Source organism: Penicillium brevicompactum (assembly GCF_028827555.1).
Source record: "Penicillium brevicompactum strain IBT 35665 chromosome Unknown utg000005l_segment0_segment0, whole genome shotgun sequence".
NCBI classification, from domain to species: domain Eukaryota; kingdom Fungi; phylum Ascomycota; class Eurotiomycetes; order Eurotiales; family Aspergillaceae; genus Penicillium; species Penicillium brevicompactum.
This window is the reverse complement of record NW_026623208.1, coordinates 1,296,987-1,314,708: the sequence shown is the minus strand read 5'-3', so window position 1 is coordinate 1,314,708 and position 17,722 is coordinate 1,296,987. Positions and strand designations below refer to the sequence as shown.

Sequence of the window (17,722 nt, the reverse complement as noted above, 5' to 3'; positions counted from 1 at the left end):
TACTGATTTTTTTGCAAGCCCATCCATATAGAATTTTGTTCCTCGGACAACTGAGGTCTCAAATGTATACTATGTATTCATACTAGTAGTATATACGAATATCATCTCTCCTGAAGGGGGAGGTCAGGGGAAGATCAAAAGATCAGATTCCTCGTGGGCCGAGGAACGTGCCAATCAGTTGGAGCTTACCCCGATCCGCGCTTGATACGGATAGTACTCCGTACTGGACTTCACTATACTACCGTGTACTCCGTATGGAGGATGGAGAAACTGTTTACATTTTGTTAAATAGCTGTAAACATACAATTATCAAGCTAAACATTTTGTGTCAACTTCGCCAAACAAACCTGAAAGCAACCTTGGTACTCTTCGACATTTTCTTTCAGCCGAACCATGGGCCCGCGATCTCGATGCTGACTAAGACAATTACATAATTGTCAGCCTCAGGCCAACTTTTGCATGACAGCTCCCTTAGTTAGCTATCAATTTGAACACTCTCCCAGTTCCACTATCTGCTACCGTCGATACAGATGACGTGACATTCTGCTCCTGTGGGTGGATCTCACTCGACAATGGCACTCAAACGCAATCGCGCCGCACTCGAAGCCGATCTTCAGGCGCAGCAATCACCATACGCGTTTTTCGGAACCCCGCTACCACCACTTGACGACAGTGTTCGTGATGATGGCTCGTTTGTTCCGATCTGGCAGCAAGATGTGAGAGATGAGCAAGGAAGGAAGCGCCTTCATGGTGCCTTCACAGGAGGTTTCAGCGCAGGGTCGGTAGCCCGAAACCCATAAGCTCAGAAGGGACAAACTAACGTTTTCCAGATATTTCAACTCCGTCGGCTCGAAAGAAGGATGGACCCCTGCGACCTTTGTCTCGTCTCGTCAGAATCGCGCCAAGAAGGCAGAACAGCAACGGCCTGAGGATTATATGGATGAAGACGACATACGGGAACAAGAAGAGTCAAAACACCTCCAGACTGCGGACGGATTCGCAGGCTTCGGAACTACGGACAACGATGCCACTCGCAAGGCAGGGCTTATGGACATATTGAAGACCGGGGAGAGACCATGGGTGTGAAGCTGCTGAAAAAGATGGGATGGCGCGAAGGCCAAGGAATCGGGCCAAAAGTGCGGCGCAAGGCCAACTTGGATGAGAGCTCTGCACCCGGTGCCGACGAAGAGACCTACCTGTTTGCGCCTGAAAATCCGCCCATGGTAGCATTCGTGCGCAAGACCGATCGCAAGGGTCTCGGCTTTGAGGGTGAAGCGCGCCTAGAATCGCATCCACCTACTCAAGGCAACAATGATTCCGAGGAGAAAGACTCTTTCTTCGGTGGGCGTCTAGCTATCCAAGACAAACCCGCATCGTCGAAACAAAAAGATTCACGCCGAGGAGGATTTGGCGTTGGGCCACTCAACGACACAGGCTCCGATGATGAGGACCCATATTCTCTCGGCCCACAAATATCATATAACAAGACAATTGGGGGCGACAAGAAGAAAAAGAAGAAGGGCAAAACGGACGATGGGAAACCAATGATTGCATCATCCAATCCCCTTCTAAACTCGAAGCCCGTGTTCATATCGAAGAAGTTGGCAGCTTCAAGGGGCACTGGTGGGTTCAGGAAATGCCGAGATGGGCGTCTTCCGCTGGACGGGTTCGTCCTCGCCGACGGCATTTCAGGCTTATCCATCTCTGAGAAGAAATATGACCCCCCTACAATACCCAGTGATTGGAAATCCGCCAAGGAAGTCTCGTCAGAAAAACAAGATCGATCGAGCTTCGTCTCAACAGCGGACGCCGCTAAAGCCTCGTCACTCAACCCTACATCAAGAGCAGCACTCCTGGGCGAGACCCAACTGCCTGGCAAGTCCATCTTTGATTGGATGACGCCTGAAGCCAGAGCCAAAATTGCCAAACTTACAGGAAACACCAACTTACCACCGGCTATGGGGGAGAAAGCACCAAAAGGATATGAACTCCCAGAATCGCAAAAGCGGAAAGATCTCTGGGACCTTGTGCCAAAACTCGACAAACAAATTGCCGCCCAAGCACTGGCTCGTGGCGTGGGTGGGTGGATGCCGTATCAAGAGGACGAAACCAAGCGAGCCCGCTACCGGGTATTTCTGGAGGTCAGCGCTGGAACTCGCACAACTCTCCCAGAGAGGGTTGACGGGTCCAGCACCAATGAGTGGGTGACAGAAATGCAAGAATTCGTTAGGGCGGCTGAGGTGTTCAAACCTATGTCTGGTGTCATGGCATCTCGCTTTACGTCTGCCTCCTCCGCCCCCAAGGCAGCCTCGGATACCCCAGACTCCGCCGATTCTCTGCTCAGCAAGCCCGCCGAAAAACCAGACAGCCCAGCGGTCGCCGCCGCTAAGATGGGCATGTTTGGACATATGACCCGAAGCACAGTCGACTTCTACCCATCTCGACTACTATGCAAGCGCTTCAATGTCAAACCGCCCTCGAATGTACAGTCGGACCCTGGAGAACAACCCGGTCCCACTTCTTCTGGACCAGCCTCTTCTGGGCCCGGAACCCGTTTCCAATCCGGCGGATTCCAGGCCGATGCAGGTCCCAAGGAATTAGTGTCACAGGACGTGATGAATCAACTCCTGATCGACTCTCTGGGTTACCTGCCTAATGCAAATGGCGCGGATCCATCCAAAGGGGGTAAGCCAGTTGATGCGACACCAACTCCAGTTATTGAGCCGGAGCGGAACGAAGCCCTAGAAGCAGAGCGGCCTGGTGAAGCTGTCTTCAGATCAATTTTTGGGGACTGAGACTGCATGTGTACAAATATCGAGTTGACTTTTTAGTCAACGCATCATCATCCTACTTCGTCCCCGGCGGTCTTCGAGACCGCAGTAGTCTTGAGTTGTAATCATGTAGGTACGAGTGAAGCAGATGTACATGGTCTGCAGATCCATGGTGTGATTAGCGTCATACCGATTTTTGGCCCCGTGGACTATCACGTCAACAAGAATATTCCGTTTTCCTAAGGTATGATGCATCTACTCCGAGAAACTCGAGTGTGAACAAAAGTCAGTCATACACATGGCATCTATTGGTCTTCTCTTGCATATTAGGAAGCCAGACGATCATTCAATAATTTTTTGAATTAAAGATAAGGCAGAAGTAAGAAGTATAGTATGGATGTCAACACCTTATAGTGGAATTGTGGGGTCTACGTAAACCGACGTTAGCGCATATGAAGGTCCGTAGGTAAATCCCTCAGCAAGAGATGGAAGCGCTTGACATCGAAGTGGAATGTATCACCTTGTTCTTTCGACTTCGCCTATTTTCACCTTGTGTTGTGCGCAGGTCTGTGCTCCTTACAGGACCCAATTTAGCGGAGTTGAGATCGTCACTACTCCACGCAATCGCCCCTCTTACAACTCCCCTCTTATGGAGGCCTTTGGTCGCAAACAACATGGTAAGCTCCAAACCCTAGCAATCGAGGGATTAATAGTCTCAGGAACCTGGCACCGCCAGATCTTTGTGTGTCACACGACTAACTTACCCAGGGCTGCTGCGGCTCTGTACTGTCGCGTAATGACGACGAACCTCCATCACATTCAACCCAGGATCGCAACCGCGCAAACACCTCAAGGCGGCGGCCCCCGAATCTTCCTCTAAACGAGCATTATAATCAACCGATACGCGCTCATGTTTGGCACAGTAAGCGGCGGACCTGGACACGCGCGCAACTAGATCGCGAACGAGATGAGTTCTTCGACACCCGCGTGACGGGTCGGGCGGAGATCTGGGCTGCGGTCTCTACGGCCATCTCACTGATGCGCGCGGGCGATTTGACTACTGCGCAGGGAATTATTGATGCTGCCGGTATTACCGTCCCCACGGGTAATCTCTGCGAAGGGTGCTACGATGAGCAGGGTGTGCTTTACCGGCTGCCGCAGTGCATCGTCAGTGACCCGGAGAATCTGGTTTCTGGCGAAGACGAGGGTCATGCCGATGAAGATGATCAAGAGCTTTCTGACGGCAAGCTTGCTACGGACGATGCCTCCGGGGACGAATTAATATCCCAGGATGCAGAGCGCCGGCGGGATGAGAAGGGGAAAACCAGCGAGCGTAATCTGGTTCGCGTCCTTGCTCGCTTGAGTGAGGGTGGTCCGGATGTCCCAATCGCCATTGGCAAAAGCCAGACTGTGGGCTTCCTGGCCCGGAAAGTACATCAAGAAGCTAAGGTTTGTTTCCATTGACATACCACTACCCTCGAGACCTGCTGCTGACCTCAGATCTCCCTTCAGCTTGATACCGATAGGCGTGTCCGCATTGCTTACCTCGGGCATTTCTTGAATGAGAGACAGCCCCTGGTGGAGCAAGGATGGCAAGATGGCCATATCGTCAATGCGTTAGTCGTAGCGCCTGCCTACAATCCGCGGGTCAGGCGTCGACAGTAGTCACTTGTGCTATCTTTTCTCGCCCGCATCAACAGGCATTCTCGACCATTAACCCCCTCGTTCAACCTCAATCTCTACTTTCTGTTTGGTCGTTCAGCGTTTTGGCGTATCTGTTTCATGGATCTTCTTGCACAATACCCCTATCCCTTTCTTATCATCCTCGCCCAATTTCTTCCAGGCTTGTTTTTGTTTTTGTTTTTGTTTTCACTGAAGGCTTCGCGTATCTTCGGCTTGTTTGGGTGGAAACACTCAAGTAAGCCACATTATGGTAATAATTTGGACACTTCGGGCACCCAGTCCGCATGATTGATGCAATCTTATCCCTGATGACCGCAAGAACGATCTCATTTATCTTCGATACGTTGTTATGTGAATTTGGGTGGCTTTCAAGTCGAATAGCCATTTCAATTTGATATTTGGTTTCTTTTACATCCAATCAACCAATGTTCCAAACCCTGCGGCCTCTCATGAAAGCCTCAAACAAGTCGGCCATTATCTGCTTCTTTGCCCTTCGGTGTCTGGCCAGAGCGCCGCTTGAACACACGGCACAAGAAGGAAGCCCCTCTTCCAATTCCTCGTACCAGCGAAGTGGGATTGTAGTGCTTGACACGGAACATGTAGTACAGCAGAACAGTGCCGGCCACATTGAAACTGATGTATGCCCACCCAAGGCCAAAATTGCGCCACCGCTCACTGTAAACTGTTGCAATTGTCAGTCCTGATCACTGTCTCCAACTTCCAAAACTTACAGATGTTACTTGAAGATAGATATTGATCCGCATTCTGTAGCTGGCAGTATTCACACCCACTTGTAGCAGTCGGGTTGTACAGCTGACCACCAGCGGCTTTGACGTACGGGTCAAGGTATGCACCACAAGTCAGCCCAGAGGGGGGTTGAAAACACTCAGTTCTGCAGCTGCGCAATGGATCGCTCGGCCATGTAAGCCCGTTGCAGTTATTCCTGCAATCAAGTATGTTAATGGTGATACACGATACATGAATATCCAGAAGCCGGGCAGGGCCGAGGGTGGCTGCATGACACCGTTGAAGGTCAGTGTCATTATGAACATCAGGGTAGCGATTGTTCCACCAGTTTCAGCGTCGGGTAGTGATGATATCACAAGCGTTGCGAAGGTTGAAGTGAAAATGTAAAACTGCACCACGAATAGTAGCATCAAGCCTTGTCGATGGGAGGCTTGCTCTGAACCATAGATTGGATAGTAGTAGCAAGCCCAGCTGATCACTCCAACGAACACTTGGTAGGGAAGTTCGACAATGACATTTGCTATCAGGAAGGCGCCCCAGGAGTAGGCCTTTGAAGGTCGCTCACGGACCTCGTAAAGCGAGCGTTGGACCACAAACTTCGGCATGATCCTAGTGGGTATGAGATTAGCCTAGAATGGAGAGGCTTGAATGAATCGGTTTGCTTACTGTTGCACCAAAGTAGAAAAGATCGATGTCAGCATAAATGCGCTGAACAAGACGTCTTGGAATCCTTGCAGCGAGCTGTCGGGCTTAAAGAAAGTGAATCCAATGAAAAGCGAAGACATCGTTCCCAGCATGATCTTTGCCCATACATAGGATGGTTCCCGCCAAAAGGCCTGGAATGATCGATGGGTGACGAGCCATAGCTGCGCAGTGAAAGGCATTGCATATTCACCCTGCTGAGACTTCTCTTCATCACTGACGCTTGCAGATGCTCGCTCGTCGTGAATACGGTCAATCTCAGTTTGGACACTTTTGGCTTGCTGGCTTTGGTTCCAGACTTGGGCCCAATCCTGAGTTGACTTTCCAGATGCACCGGCACCGATGATCTCTAGCATATACTCCGCGGGCTGGTCATATCAGCAAAATATCCTTCGCATACAACGGAATGAAACTCACATTTTCTGATGCATCGCAAGTTCGAGCTCCATTACCCTCGAAATAGTCCAACAGCACCCTGGACTGATTGCCAATTTCTCCAAAATAGACCGTCCTTCCTCCCTTGGCCAGGAATAAGAGACGATCAAATTGTTGGAAAAGTAATGCACTTGGCTGATGAATCGTAGATAGTACCGCCTGCCCGTGTTCAGCCAGCTTTCGCAAGAAAGCACAAATTGCCCAGGAGCTCTGTGAGTCTAGCCCACTGGTAGGCTCATCAAGAAAGATCAGAAGTGCCGGCTTGGCTGCCAATTCAACACCAATGGTGAGCAGTTTTCTCTGCTCCACATTCAAGCCTTCGCCTGGCGTTCCAACAATAGCGTCTGCGAAGTCCTGCATACCAAGCATGTCAATCACCTCCTCGACATACTTGTATTTTTCTTTCTGGGAAATAGTTTTCGCCTGACGCAGCATAGCACTGAATCTTAGTGCCTCCCTAACAGTGGTTGTCGGAAGATGCAAGTCTTGCTGTTGGACATACCCTGTCTTTCGCTGGAAGCTGGTATCAAGCGGCTTGCCATTAACAAGCATATCGCCTGTGACAACTCCAATAGAGACACGCTTGGCCAAGACATCGAGTAAAGTTGTCTTTCCTGCACCGGAAACGCCCATCAATGCTGTTAGAGTGCCTGGTTTGACCCAGCCAGAGACATTGTCCAAAAGACGGCGTTCACCACCTTTGACTGGGATATCGTAACAGACGTTTCTCCAGGTAAATATGTCGTGTTGCGCAGGAATAGCTGATGTGTCTTTGTCATCCTCTGGTTTTTTCTCAGTTTGGCTGACTTCCGCCGAGCCAGAGCTGTCCGTGCCCTTTTCAAGATGCCGGAGTTGCGCAGGGACATGGCCTCGTCGGAAGACCAGAAACTCGGCTTTGGAAGAAGTTGACGAGTTGAGCTCAGAAGCTAGCAGATAAATCGCCATGAAAAAGATCCAGAATCCAATCAGGATCCCAAGATTTCGCCACTCATGTGCATAGCTGTATGTGTACTGTGATTGAATGTAGGCGTCACCAGACACAGTTCTTTCACCCGCCACAGCACCTCGCACTGCACAGATGAAAGAGTCCCCGGTGAGACTTGGGTATCCAGGAATGAATTGTGAGCATTCAAACCGACGGCCATGGAACTCATTTGCAACCAATGCTTCAAAGGTATAGAACACAGGGTTGATCCATCGGATCCAGCTGAACCAAGGAATATTGCTCATCTCTGGTACAGTAATCACGAAACCGGTGTAGATAATGATTGCTAGAACCATTACTCCAGCCATTGACATAGCCTGTGAGAGAGTTTTAGTGGATGCGGCGAGGGTTCGAAATACGCATGACATGGCTAGTGTGCTCAAGAAAGTGAACAGAAAGAAGATGAAGAACTGGGAAGGTTCATATCGCTGGTGTATGTGTTAGTGTTTGTAAATGGAAGTGGTATACCAACTTACCAATGCTGCCAAAAAGTAGAAGATGATATTGAACACTACCGCAGAGACAAACTTGACGGGTATGTCTGCCACTATGCCTCCGAGAGACTCGGTGAATGGGTGAACAAAAGCGTAGGACGCTTGCTTCTCGATAATCGGGCGCTGATCATACAGTGAATTGATCTCAGTAATACTGATGAGGGCATTCATCCTAGAATAGATTATCAGAAGAGCAGTTTTGTTTTCCCGAAGCGAGGCCACTTACAAGACTGAGAAGAAAAGTGCTGCTCCTTTGCTTTGGAACCCTGCAGATGCATGAGGTGTTCTGTATGATGAATTAGTATAACCGTCGATTTCCAAAGGCTGTGGCATCATCCTACCCAAAATAGATCGAACCGATAATAAGGGACATGACAATGCGTCCAATCACAGTAGTCAAAGTTGAAGGTTTGTCGTTCCAAATGCTTTGCCAAAGTCAGTGATATCCACACCAATTCAAGTCTTGGGCTACAAACCGTTGATAAGCTCGCTTTGTGCAAAGCTTGACCTGCATCGGAATCGATATAACATAGGGACTTTGGGGGCGAACATGCTTTGCTTGTCGCAGTCTTTTTGTCGCATTGAAATCCTTACCAGCAGATCCTCCAAGTGGATACTCTTCTCTGTACTCTTCGATCTCTTTTTGGAGAGCAGCGTGATGAGAGCTGTTCTTCCAATATTTCTCAAAGTCGTCGGGTGTGCGAGGGACTTTGTTTTCCATTCCATCGCGGGCTTTACGCTCTTGGGGATTTGTGACGGAGGTGAGAAAGTCACCAACTGTTTGTCGTGGTGGACAGTCCCAGCCCATTTCCAAGAAGTAATCTTTGGCTTGGTCGCAAGGACCGAAGAAGATTTGCCTGCCTTCATACAGGACAATGACTTTGTTGAAGATATCGTATATCGCTTGGGAGGCTTGGTAAATCGCAACTGCATGGCAGCTTCCAATCAAGTCCGACGATACCTTCAGTGATTTGGCAAATTCCAAAGCACTTGCGGAATCCAAGCCTCTGGTACTGTTGTCCCATGCACCAACTGGAGCACCAGATACTATATGAAAGTTAGTACATGTGGTAAACATCTATAACTAGCTCTTTCACTTACGCGCCATTTCTGCGATACTATACCTGGAAGTTAGCACCATATACCAGAAAACAATATTCAACCCACATACCTTACTCGCTTTCGTTCGCCTCCAGACACTCCTCGGATATAATCATCACCGACTTCAGATATTGTTAGCTCAAATAAAGCAGTTCAAGGCTCGTAGCGGCCTACCTTTTGTGTTGTATGTATGGCTCAGTCCCAGCACAGCCATGGCCACTTGTGTGATATGTTTCGCGTAACGCGTGCGACTGATCCCATTCAATCGATTTTCCGGAGTCCTGGCGGCAGCCGCAAACTCTAGGGTTTGACCAACTGTGAGATGGGGGAAATGCTTGTCCACTTCTTGGTTGTACAAGACCTCTCCCTTGAACTCTTTGTGCATCTTCTCCATGGGGATTCCGTTATACTGGATATCTGAGCCCTTTCCCAATTTGAGCCCATGCAATTCACCCGAAAGAGTCTTGAGCAATGTCGAGCAGCCACTTCCCGGTCTTCCGAGTACAATTAACAGCTCGCCACTTTTCAAAACACCATCAAAGTTGCGCAGAATCTGCTTCTGGGGCGACCGACCTCCGCAAGAGATGTACTCTTGAGGGCGTAAGGGGGCTAGGGCAACCGATCCAACATTGTTCTGGTATTGAAGTGCAGATCCTGTCCCTGAGATATTGAGATCTTGCCAGACTACGCCGGTGGACTTCCGGACAGGAACTCCTTCCTTGTCCATCAGCTTCAGCATCATGCGAGCCCATTTGTAATGATTGAATTGATCCGAGGTGGGGTCCAGAACCGGATCACCTAATTCGACGTTTTCTAGTGTGTCTTTTCGTTCGACATTTTCCATTCCTGAAATCCCAGAATCGGTTGCACGATGTCGAGGAAATGCCGATGCGATACGAGCTAACTCCGCAAGTTCCTCTGGAGGGATGAAGTCAAAGACCACTCCATCACGCTTGTTTCTTGACGGAGTCACCCTCCCATCCTGGGGTGTGCTTTCATCACTGCCTTTCGAAACATTAGCCTCCGAGGAGTCGTGGCTATCATCCTTGTGGGCCATGGCGAATGGAGTCGAGATGCGAATAAACCTCGACGCTGGCCCCGGGGCTATTGGAAACAACTATTGTCCTGTGCAGCTTATGGAAAACCGTGCAAGAATTTCCACTCCAGGATCAAAGGTCGGATGGTACCTAGCCAGAGTGGTGGGGAAGGCCCTGGAGATATGTAATTGCACACAGAAAATTGCGTGGATCAATTCACAATTTTGAGTAGCATCACCCTCAGATAACATTTGGGCAGCTCTGGAAAATATATACATTAAGTTCCTGGGATCCTATTCGACCGATGTAGTAGTCGTGATGTCAACGCCCAGCGGGCATCGTTCCATCGTTGGAGTCCGGAGAAGCCGGTTGCATTACTCACGTGGGTGAGCGAGCTCGTTCCTGGTCGAAATTTAGTTCCCGTTCTTGAAGGGAACATACCGAAAATCCACCATAAATGACGAAAAAGACATTGAATTGGACAAGACACATCTCGCAAGGATGAAGTAAATGCGGGCTCAAGACCAAGTGGAACCCGAGGGCCCACCAAGCAGATTAGGTCAGACACTCTAGCCAATCACAGTGCTCAATTGCTTAGCCTGAGCTTCTCAGTCAAACAGTGCAAACACTTTATCGCAACGGCGGAAAAAAATAATTTATCGCAATCTTCGATCTCGATGCTAGACAGCAGTTCAATATTGTCGAGCCTTTGACTGTTTTCAAAATTCTATCATACCTCTCAGGGTATACACGAATCATCTTTATACCATCCACGAGTTCCTAAACCCCTGTCAACACAAATTATCCCAACAGCGGAACATCTTCAACCGCTAAGTGCAAGCCGTGATAATGGACGGCCCGAAGACTCCCTTTGTCAGGGAACTCGGTTCCAGCGGTAAGAGGAATTGGTACATGTCTCTGTGTGACCTCAGTGCTAATTTGATCTTGTCTATTTAGATCGGAAAGTCCGTGACAAGGCGCTTGACTCTCTAACCCAGTTCGTGCGCTCGCGCAACGATCTGACTCTCGTGGACTTCCTCAAGCTCTGGAAGGGTCTCTTCTACTGTATGCATGACCACACTGCTCATGAAACATTGGCGCAATACTGACTCCCCAGGCTTCTATCACTCCGACCGACCCCTCACACAACAAGCCCTCGCCCGCGCCCTCTCCTACTCACTCGTCCCCTCTCTCCCTCGCGCAACTCTCCACCGCTTCCTGCGCGCCTTCTGGATTACCATTGGCCGGGATTACCACGCACTTGACCGCCTACGCCTCGACAAGTACCTTATGCTCATTCGTTTCTACGTCGGTGTGGCATTCGAGGTCTTCGTGAAGAACTCCGCGGCGAAGAGCGCAGATGGAAAGAAGCGCAAGCGCGCGGATGCCGCTAAGAAGGGTGGCAAGAAGCAGAAGAAGCAGGCTGAGGCTGAGGTCGCAGAAGAGGAAAATGACGATACCGAGGATGTCGAAGCTAAATACCCCGACCTCGCGGCTTATATCTCGATCATCGAGGAAGGACCTTTGTGTCCGCTGAACTACGACCAGGATCAGGATATGGAAGAGGGCGATCCTAATTACGCCCCTATGCCGCATGGACCTGATGGCCTGCGCTACCATCTTATTGACATCTGGGTCGATGAGTTGGAGAAGGTTCTTGAGTTTGACGAGGAGGCTGGCGAAGATGAGGAGACCCCGAAGCGCACAATCAAGGGCGATGTGCCCGTCGAGCTTATCCTTCGGCCACTTGAGAAGTTGCGTACTGAGAGTCGCTACAAGCCTGTGCGCACGAGGGCCGCTGAGGCTCTCCAGGATGACCGCTTGTATGAGTGGGGCGTTCGGACGAGACCTGTTGAGGAAGAGGATAGCGAGGAGGAATGGGGTGGATTTGAGTAATTTGTTTGGTTGAATGGTGGGGATTTGTACAAACAGAATTCATTGCACAGCGTGCTAGCGAGCCCATCTATCATGAGTTCTAGATGGGTTAAAAAAGTCATTGCTAGACATATAAACTAAAGAATTGCGTTACAGATGTAATGACAAGTCTCTTGATTTTGATCTACTGTACAGCCTGACCATAGAGCGCAAATGTTCTAATACAAGGTAACGTATCGATAATGTGCCAGATCCTTGGCGGTTGGGTATCATGGGTGGATGCAAAGTCTGGACAAGGGGCGAGGCATATGGAACATAAGAATCCGAGCCTCCAAAGGCGACAGGATAGGGATAGGGACCAACATCCTTCAGGCGAAAATCACAAATCCAGGGGAGCAGCACTTAGCGAGGGCCTTCCGCTTCATATAGACGGCCGGACTTTGTGAGAATGGTGCCCAAGCCTTGGTGGACCTCGGCTTGGAATGCTTCGAAGGGCACTCGCTCACCGTCTATGCTGATGTAGCCTTCCTTCTGGTGAGGAGTCAGACGGAAAGCAGATGCCTTGCGGAGGTTGAGTTCTGGCATGTCGAAGAAGCGACCACTGGGAATCTCATTCATCATTGTAATTGCAGTGCCACGACTGACTCGGCCGTCGATTGTGACAACGTCTATGAGTCCATCATTCGGCAAAGTGGCAGGGAACATGTTTGTATCCTTGGACATGATCGCCATGTTGCCGGCATAGAAGTTTCCCATGGTTTCTCCCGGTACGACATCCCAGTCATCGGGGAGATCATCTGTGACGCCGCCGTACTTGAGCTCAGGTAGACCTGGAGACAGGGCTGCGGTTTCTAGGCGCTTACTATCGGCATCGGCCTCCGCAGGGCGGGTAGACCATGCTGCGTAATGCTCCTTGATTGCCTCTTTGTCCCCGATCTCAACCTTCACCGCAATATCACATGGCCATATCGTCTGCCTCATCAGGCGGACCAGAAAGCCATATGTGAATCGCTGCGCGCCCATCCATCGGATGTTCTCGGTAGCTAGATCACACTCCGCGACAATACCAAAGGATTGCGAGAGGAAGGACAGTGTCCGCGAATCTTTTTGTGAGATTGAGACGAGGTCCAAAGGGGTCCTCACGCCCTTGACAATCGCCAAAGCCGCAATTGAGACACTGCCAGTCCCAAAAGCATTCCAAGTAAGCCCATTTCCAGAACCACATGGAAGCAACGCAACGGCAGTTTGTGTCAGGGCTTTGTGGGCGTCTTGCCGCTTGCCGAGGCCATTAAAGACCTCGTATGGCAATCCATCGCCCGAACAGCAGACCACCGTATCGTAGGCGTCGATATCGAGGTTCTCGGCGATGTCCATTGCATGGCCCTGGTGTGTAGTATGTTCAACATCCACCTGGCACTTCGCGGCTGCAAAGACTGGCGCCGCATATCTCTGGTACAAGCTTGCGGCTGTGCCTTTCCCACCGAATGGATTGACCAGGATCTTCAAGCGCTTCCCACGAAGCGCCTTGCCATAAGCCAACTGTAGCAATATTTGAACCCAGGTATCAACAGCCTTCTTTTCCTTCTCGGCAATTGGATATTGAACGGTCGTGACGGAAACATCGTCCTTGCCAACGGGCTCGGCATACGCGATGACCAGGGTCGAAGCCGTCACTTCGGCACCGAGGATATTGTAAAGAGAGATGGCATGAGTGGTCTCTGGTTCTAGATGTGCACAGTTCGGTCAGTTCATCCGCACAAACGTAGCGCCCGCGATAAGCATAGAGCGATCATCACTAAAGGGCCAGTGCTACTTACTAGACTTGAGCAGCCCGCAGCACCTTCGATCGGCTTTACGACCAGGACGATCATCTGTAATTTCGGTGAGTCTCTACTATGGTTCCGTGGATAGACCGAGGCATACCAATTATGAGTAGCGAATCTGTGCCGAGCGTCAGAGACACAGATTGATCGAGGATCAGCGCCATGTCGTGTGGTTCCTGGGCGGAGGAGTCTGAGGAAGCCATGTTCAGTAAAGATAGGGAATCAACACATCATGTACAGAGTAGACAAAAAGGACAGGTCTGAGCATGAACAAAGAGAGCGCACATGCGCCTGGCAGCTGCAGGATCGGGGCCGCGGAGTTCCGGTGGGCCCTGGTTGGTCCCTGCATCGCAAATGACAACATAAGAACTTACCCCCCTGGTGATCTCTTGCATAACTTCGACATCCCGGAATTTATGCTCACTGTCTACTATGTCTACTATGATAAATCTGAAACTTGAAAGCCATTGTTCTCTATCCACTACTCCAGATGAGAAATCCATCTCATCTACATAATAAAGAGACATATAAGTAAACAAATTCGTCTCAGAATGAACATATGGGAACAGAATGCGGCAAAGTCAGGGGGAAACAAGAAGAAACGTAATATAGACCGCAAACCGCTGGAAAAAACATCGACTTAGGCAGCCGCCGCCTTGAGGCCCTTCAGAGAGCCCAAGCTCAGTGCCAGACCCTGCGAGCGACTTCTGATGCGAACAAATCCAGTGATTGGACCATCATCTCCCTCCTTTTCGATACTCAAGTTTGCCAGTGCGTCCTCACCTATTGTCAAAAGGTTAGTAATGTGATCAAAAGGAAATCAGTTGTGAGGTGGAATATAATGACATACCGAAAACACTGCGAGCATACAGATTTGCGCTGAGGAAGCGGCAATCACCCTTGAGTGAAGCCTCAGGCGTCAAACAACCCATGTTGGTGGCCTCCATCAGCTGTTTGAGGAACTCGCGAAGGTTCTTGGCCTTGGAGTTGATGTTGACCTTGTTCTCCCACTCAAACTCTGTCCACATGGTCCGGAACTGTGTCTCGGTGCAGTGTGCAGGCTGAATGTAGTCCATGATGTCGGCATGGATATCGTTAAGAATGACCACATGGGTCTCGGTTGAGCTAGCACCATCATAGACGATGTTACCGAAGATGACACCAGTGTCGGTAGAAGACACCTTTATGGTTGCCTGGACGTTCAAGAAGTCCCTGGGTCCCAAGTTGTTGGTAGATGGACGCTCCACGACCTTCAGGTCTCCCAGAGTTGCGAACTCTACACACAAGTTCTGAAGAGTGTCGGTGGTCTGGTTGACCAGGAGGACATCAAGAACGATATCGAACTGGTGGACAGTAACGTAGGCTTCCGCGTAGACAGAATCGGAGAAACCGGTCAATTGAACCACACGGCTGAGCTTGGAAGAGACGTTCTCCACAGTCGAATCACCGCCGGTAGCCTTAACGAGATCCAACTCTATCTCTTCCGCTCCCTCAACGGTGTTCTTCTTTGTGAACTGGCGGATAGGGATGGCATCGTCGATTTGCACAGCAGTCTTCGCCTTCTCCACGGCCTCCTTGGCAGCGCGTTTCTTGTCTTCAACCTGCACCATAGCCCGGAAGGCCTTGCGGGTATCTTGCAAGAAAGTGGCTTCGAGCTCCTTCTTCTCCGAGAATTCAGCCAGAGAGCGCACACATGTCATGATGCGATCCACAGAGTCTTCGTCAATGGGGGCCTTGACGAAGGGAGACTGGCCAACCCGCATGATCGAGATCATGATGAGCATGGCCTCGGCACGGAGGGCGTTGGTGCGAGCAATATCCTCAGACACCTCGGAGTGGCGCATGACCAGTTTAGTCAGTGTTGAAGAAAGGACTGTCGCCAGGTAGTAGTCGCCATCCAAGATAAGCTGGCGCAATGGGGGCTTCTGTGCGGCCTTGACGGCCTCAAGGCGAGCGGCGGCGGCTGACTGACTGGTCAGGGCGCTTTCAGTGGCATATGTGCCGTCTGCAAGCACCTTCCGGGATCCGGTGGGAGCAGCCTTTGATTGGCCGTTGGCCTGCTCCAGAAGCAAGGCGTTGTCATCTGGAACCTCATCCAGCAGGCGCTGCTCAGATGCCAAGATGGGAATTTCACCAAGGCTAGCTCTGATTGTCTTCCACGCATCCCGAATATCCTTCTCCTCCAGAGAGTATTCTCCAACGACCCAGAGGACTCCACGGTAGACCTTTCCGGCGCGAACTTCGCTCAGAGTCGAGACGAGGCGTGCGACGATTGATCCACGCAGATCAGGGAATTTCTCCACGACCTCCTTAACAAATGAGATCACGTCAACGGCGGAGTTATTATTGAAGTCGGCGATGAAGTCCATCAAAAGATCAACCACGCTTGCGGCAATTTCAGAGAACTTGATGGCGCAGGAGTGTATTGACTGCACTAGCAATTGACGGTACTCGCTGTTCTATAGGGATAGTTAGCTTTGTATGTCGATGCGGGGCAGACATCAAGCCTACCTGTTCATATTGTTCGTCAACGGTCTTGGCAAGCTCCTTCTTGAGCAGCATGATGATTTCTTCCACATTCTTGCTCGAGACCATCTCCATGGCAAGGTTAAGAGCCTTTCTCCGAACATCAATATCTGGGCTGTTAAGGACGCGCAGGGCCTCCATGGTCAAATCATCCAGCACACCCTCGTTGCGGATCCGGAGCTGGTTGACACGCTCGAGACAAATGAGCTTCACATTGTTATCGGCTTCGCGGATGGCAAGCTCAATCAGCTTGCCTGCGGCAGCCTTGACAGCAACGGGGTTGCTAGTGAGTGCGGTGAGAGACGTCGCGGCTTCGTAAACGACAGTGCTTGTAGACGCATCGAGAAGCTCGAGCATGAGTTTGAGGTATCGGGACTATGCCATGTCAGTGACTTTGCTATCATGCTGGACTCACACTGCTAACCTTATTTTGGGTGTTCTGTACTGCGTCCTTACGAAGGAACTCCAACTCTGCTAATTGAAGGAGCTCATCGGTATTGGGGATTGTGTCGAATGTGGTGCGCAGGTATTCGAGTGCCTTCTGGTGACTGATGGACATAAGCGCCGCGAACGCATTGCGCTTGCAGGTGCTGTCCGTCTCCGACTCAAGGAAGGTCTGAAGCAGTTCCGGGGCGTCAGGGATGAGGGGCTCGGAGTGCTGGAAGATTGAAGACACAGCCCAGACAGCGTTCTTTCGGACATAGGCGTGACGGTGCTCCAGACACGAGCGTGCGGAGGAGAGGAGGGGCTCGATAAGTTCGGGTTCGCGCAGTTTGCTAAGGAATCGCAAGGTGTTTCCGCGAATGTATTCGTTGGGATGCTGAAGATCATTGCGAATGCCGTTGCTGTGTACCAAAATCCGTTAGAGAGAGAATTCGAGGCGACAATGGCCAGGGGTATCCTTACCAGACCAAGATCATCTCCTGCTTCAGCTTGCCGGTGGAGTCGTGCTTCGGGCAGATTTCATAGAAGAAATAAAGCAGCTTTTTCAAAGCCTTGCTTTTCGAGGGCATCACAAAGCGAATAATGTGCATTAAGATTTGCGGCATGGGATCCCCATTGAGCATGATGGTGATAATTGTCCGCATGGTTTCCAACTTGGTTTCATCGTTGCCTTTCTCAAGCTGCAACTTGAGCTCCTGCACAGTCGGTTGGTCGGCAGCATTGTCCAAGTGGACCAAGCTGTAGGTATGTTCGAGGAACGACGCCATGGTGGTGGGATTGAGGGAGCGGGAAAGAGAGCTGCGAGTTGTCAGTTCCGGGGTTGTTTTGGGGACACATCAGCATATCAATCAACACGCACACTTAGGGTGATTCTCCCAAGATTCAGGAGTCTGCGCCAGGTTTCAAAAACAAGCAATTAGTGTAAAGCAACACCCCTCGCCAGCCTTGAAATCATTAGAGGATACACGATGCGCAATGGGGAGGGTCAACCTGTCCCTTAATCTGGCCGCCCCGTCTGTGTGGATGACATAAGCCCGCCCGCCGCTTTTCAACTGCCAGTTTGACGTCGACTGCATTTGAATCTCACAATTCACGCCGA

The 17,722-nt window shown here is 50.5% G+C and overlaps 6 protein-coding genes across 6 annotated transcripts; 3 read left to right on the top strand and 3 right to left on the bottom strand.

The window, feature by feature from the left end:
• Positions 1–572: 572 nt before the first annotated feature.
• N7506_006313 (uncharacterized protein) lies at positions 573–2,795 on the top strand (the record flags this gene model as incomplete). The annotated part of the gene is made up of 3 exons (XM_056955606.1): positions 573–778; positions 831–1,080; positions 1,101–2,795. 3 exons carry the CDS (start codon positions 573–575, stop codon positions 2,793–2,795), a joined length of 2,151 nt encoding a protein of 716 aa, XP_056809940.1.
• Positions 2,796–3,445: 650 nt separating this feature from the next.
• Positions 3,446–4,235, top strand: N7506_006312 (uncharacterized protein; the record flags this gene model as incomplete). The annotated part of the gene is made up of 2 exons (XM_056955605.1): positions 3,446–3,448; positions 3,540–4,235. 2 exons carry the CDS (start codon positions 3,446–3,448, stop codon positions 4,233–4,235), a joined length of 699 nt encoding a protein of 232 aa, XP_056809939.1.
• Positions 4,236–4,912: 677 nt separating this feature from the next.
• Positions 4,913–9,975, bottom strand: N7506_006311 (uncharacterized protein; the record flags this gene model as incomplete). The annotated part of the gene is made up of 12 exons (XM_056955604.1): positions 4,913–5,136; positions 5,186–5,397; positions 5,433–5,810; positions 5,868–6,271; positions 6,321–7,751; positions 7,800–7,989; positions 8,044–8,103; positions 8,159–8,242; positions 8,294–8,864; positions 8,919–8,935; positions 8,989–9,040; positions 9,093–9,975. 12 exons carry the CDS (start codon positions 9,973–9,975, stop codon positions 4,913–4,915), a joined length of 4,506 nt encoding a protein of 1,501 aa, XP_056809938.1.
• An 829-nt stretch (positions 9,976–10,804) lies between these two features.
• N7506_006310 (ribosomal RNA processing 1 family protein) lies at positions 10,805–11,851 on the top strand (the record flags this gene model as incomplete). Its single annotated transcript, XM_056955603.1, has 3 exons — positions 10,805–10,850; positions 10,913–11,020; positions 11,073–11,851. The coding sequence occupies 3 exons, from the start codon at positions 10,805–10,807 to the stop codon at positions 11,849–11,851; spliced, it is 933 nt and encodes a 310-aa protein (XP_056809937.1).
• A 381-nt stretch (positions 11,852–12,232) lies between these two features.
• Positions 12,233–13,856, bottom strand: N7506_006309 (uncharacterized protein; the record flags this gene model as incomplete). Its single annotated transcript, XM_056955602.1, has 3 exons — positions 12,233–13,554; positions 13,648–13,701; positions 13,754–13,856. 3 exons carry the CDS (start codon positions 13,854–13,856, stop codon positions 12,233–12,235), a joined length of 1,479 nt encoding a protein of 492 aa, XP_056809936.1.
• Positions 13,857–14,293: 437 nt separating this feature from the next.
• N7506_006308 (coatomer subunit beta) lies at positions 14,294–17,390 on the bottom strand (the record flags this gene model as incomplete). Its single annotated transcript, XM_056955601.1, has 5 exons — positions 14,294–14,436; positions 14,504–16,112; positions 16,165–16,554; positions 16,595–17,024; positions 17,086–17,390. 5 exons carry the CDS (start codon positions 17,388–17,390, stop codon positions 14,294–14,296), a joined length of 2,877 nt encoding a protein of 958 aa, XP_056809935.1.
• Positions 17,391–17,722: the final 332 nt, after the last annotated feature.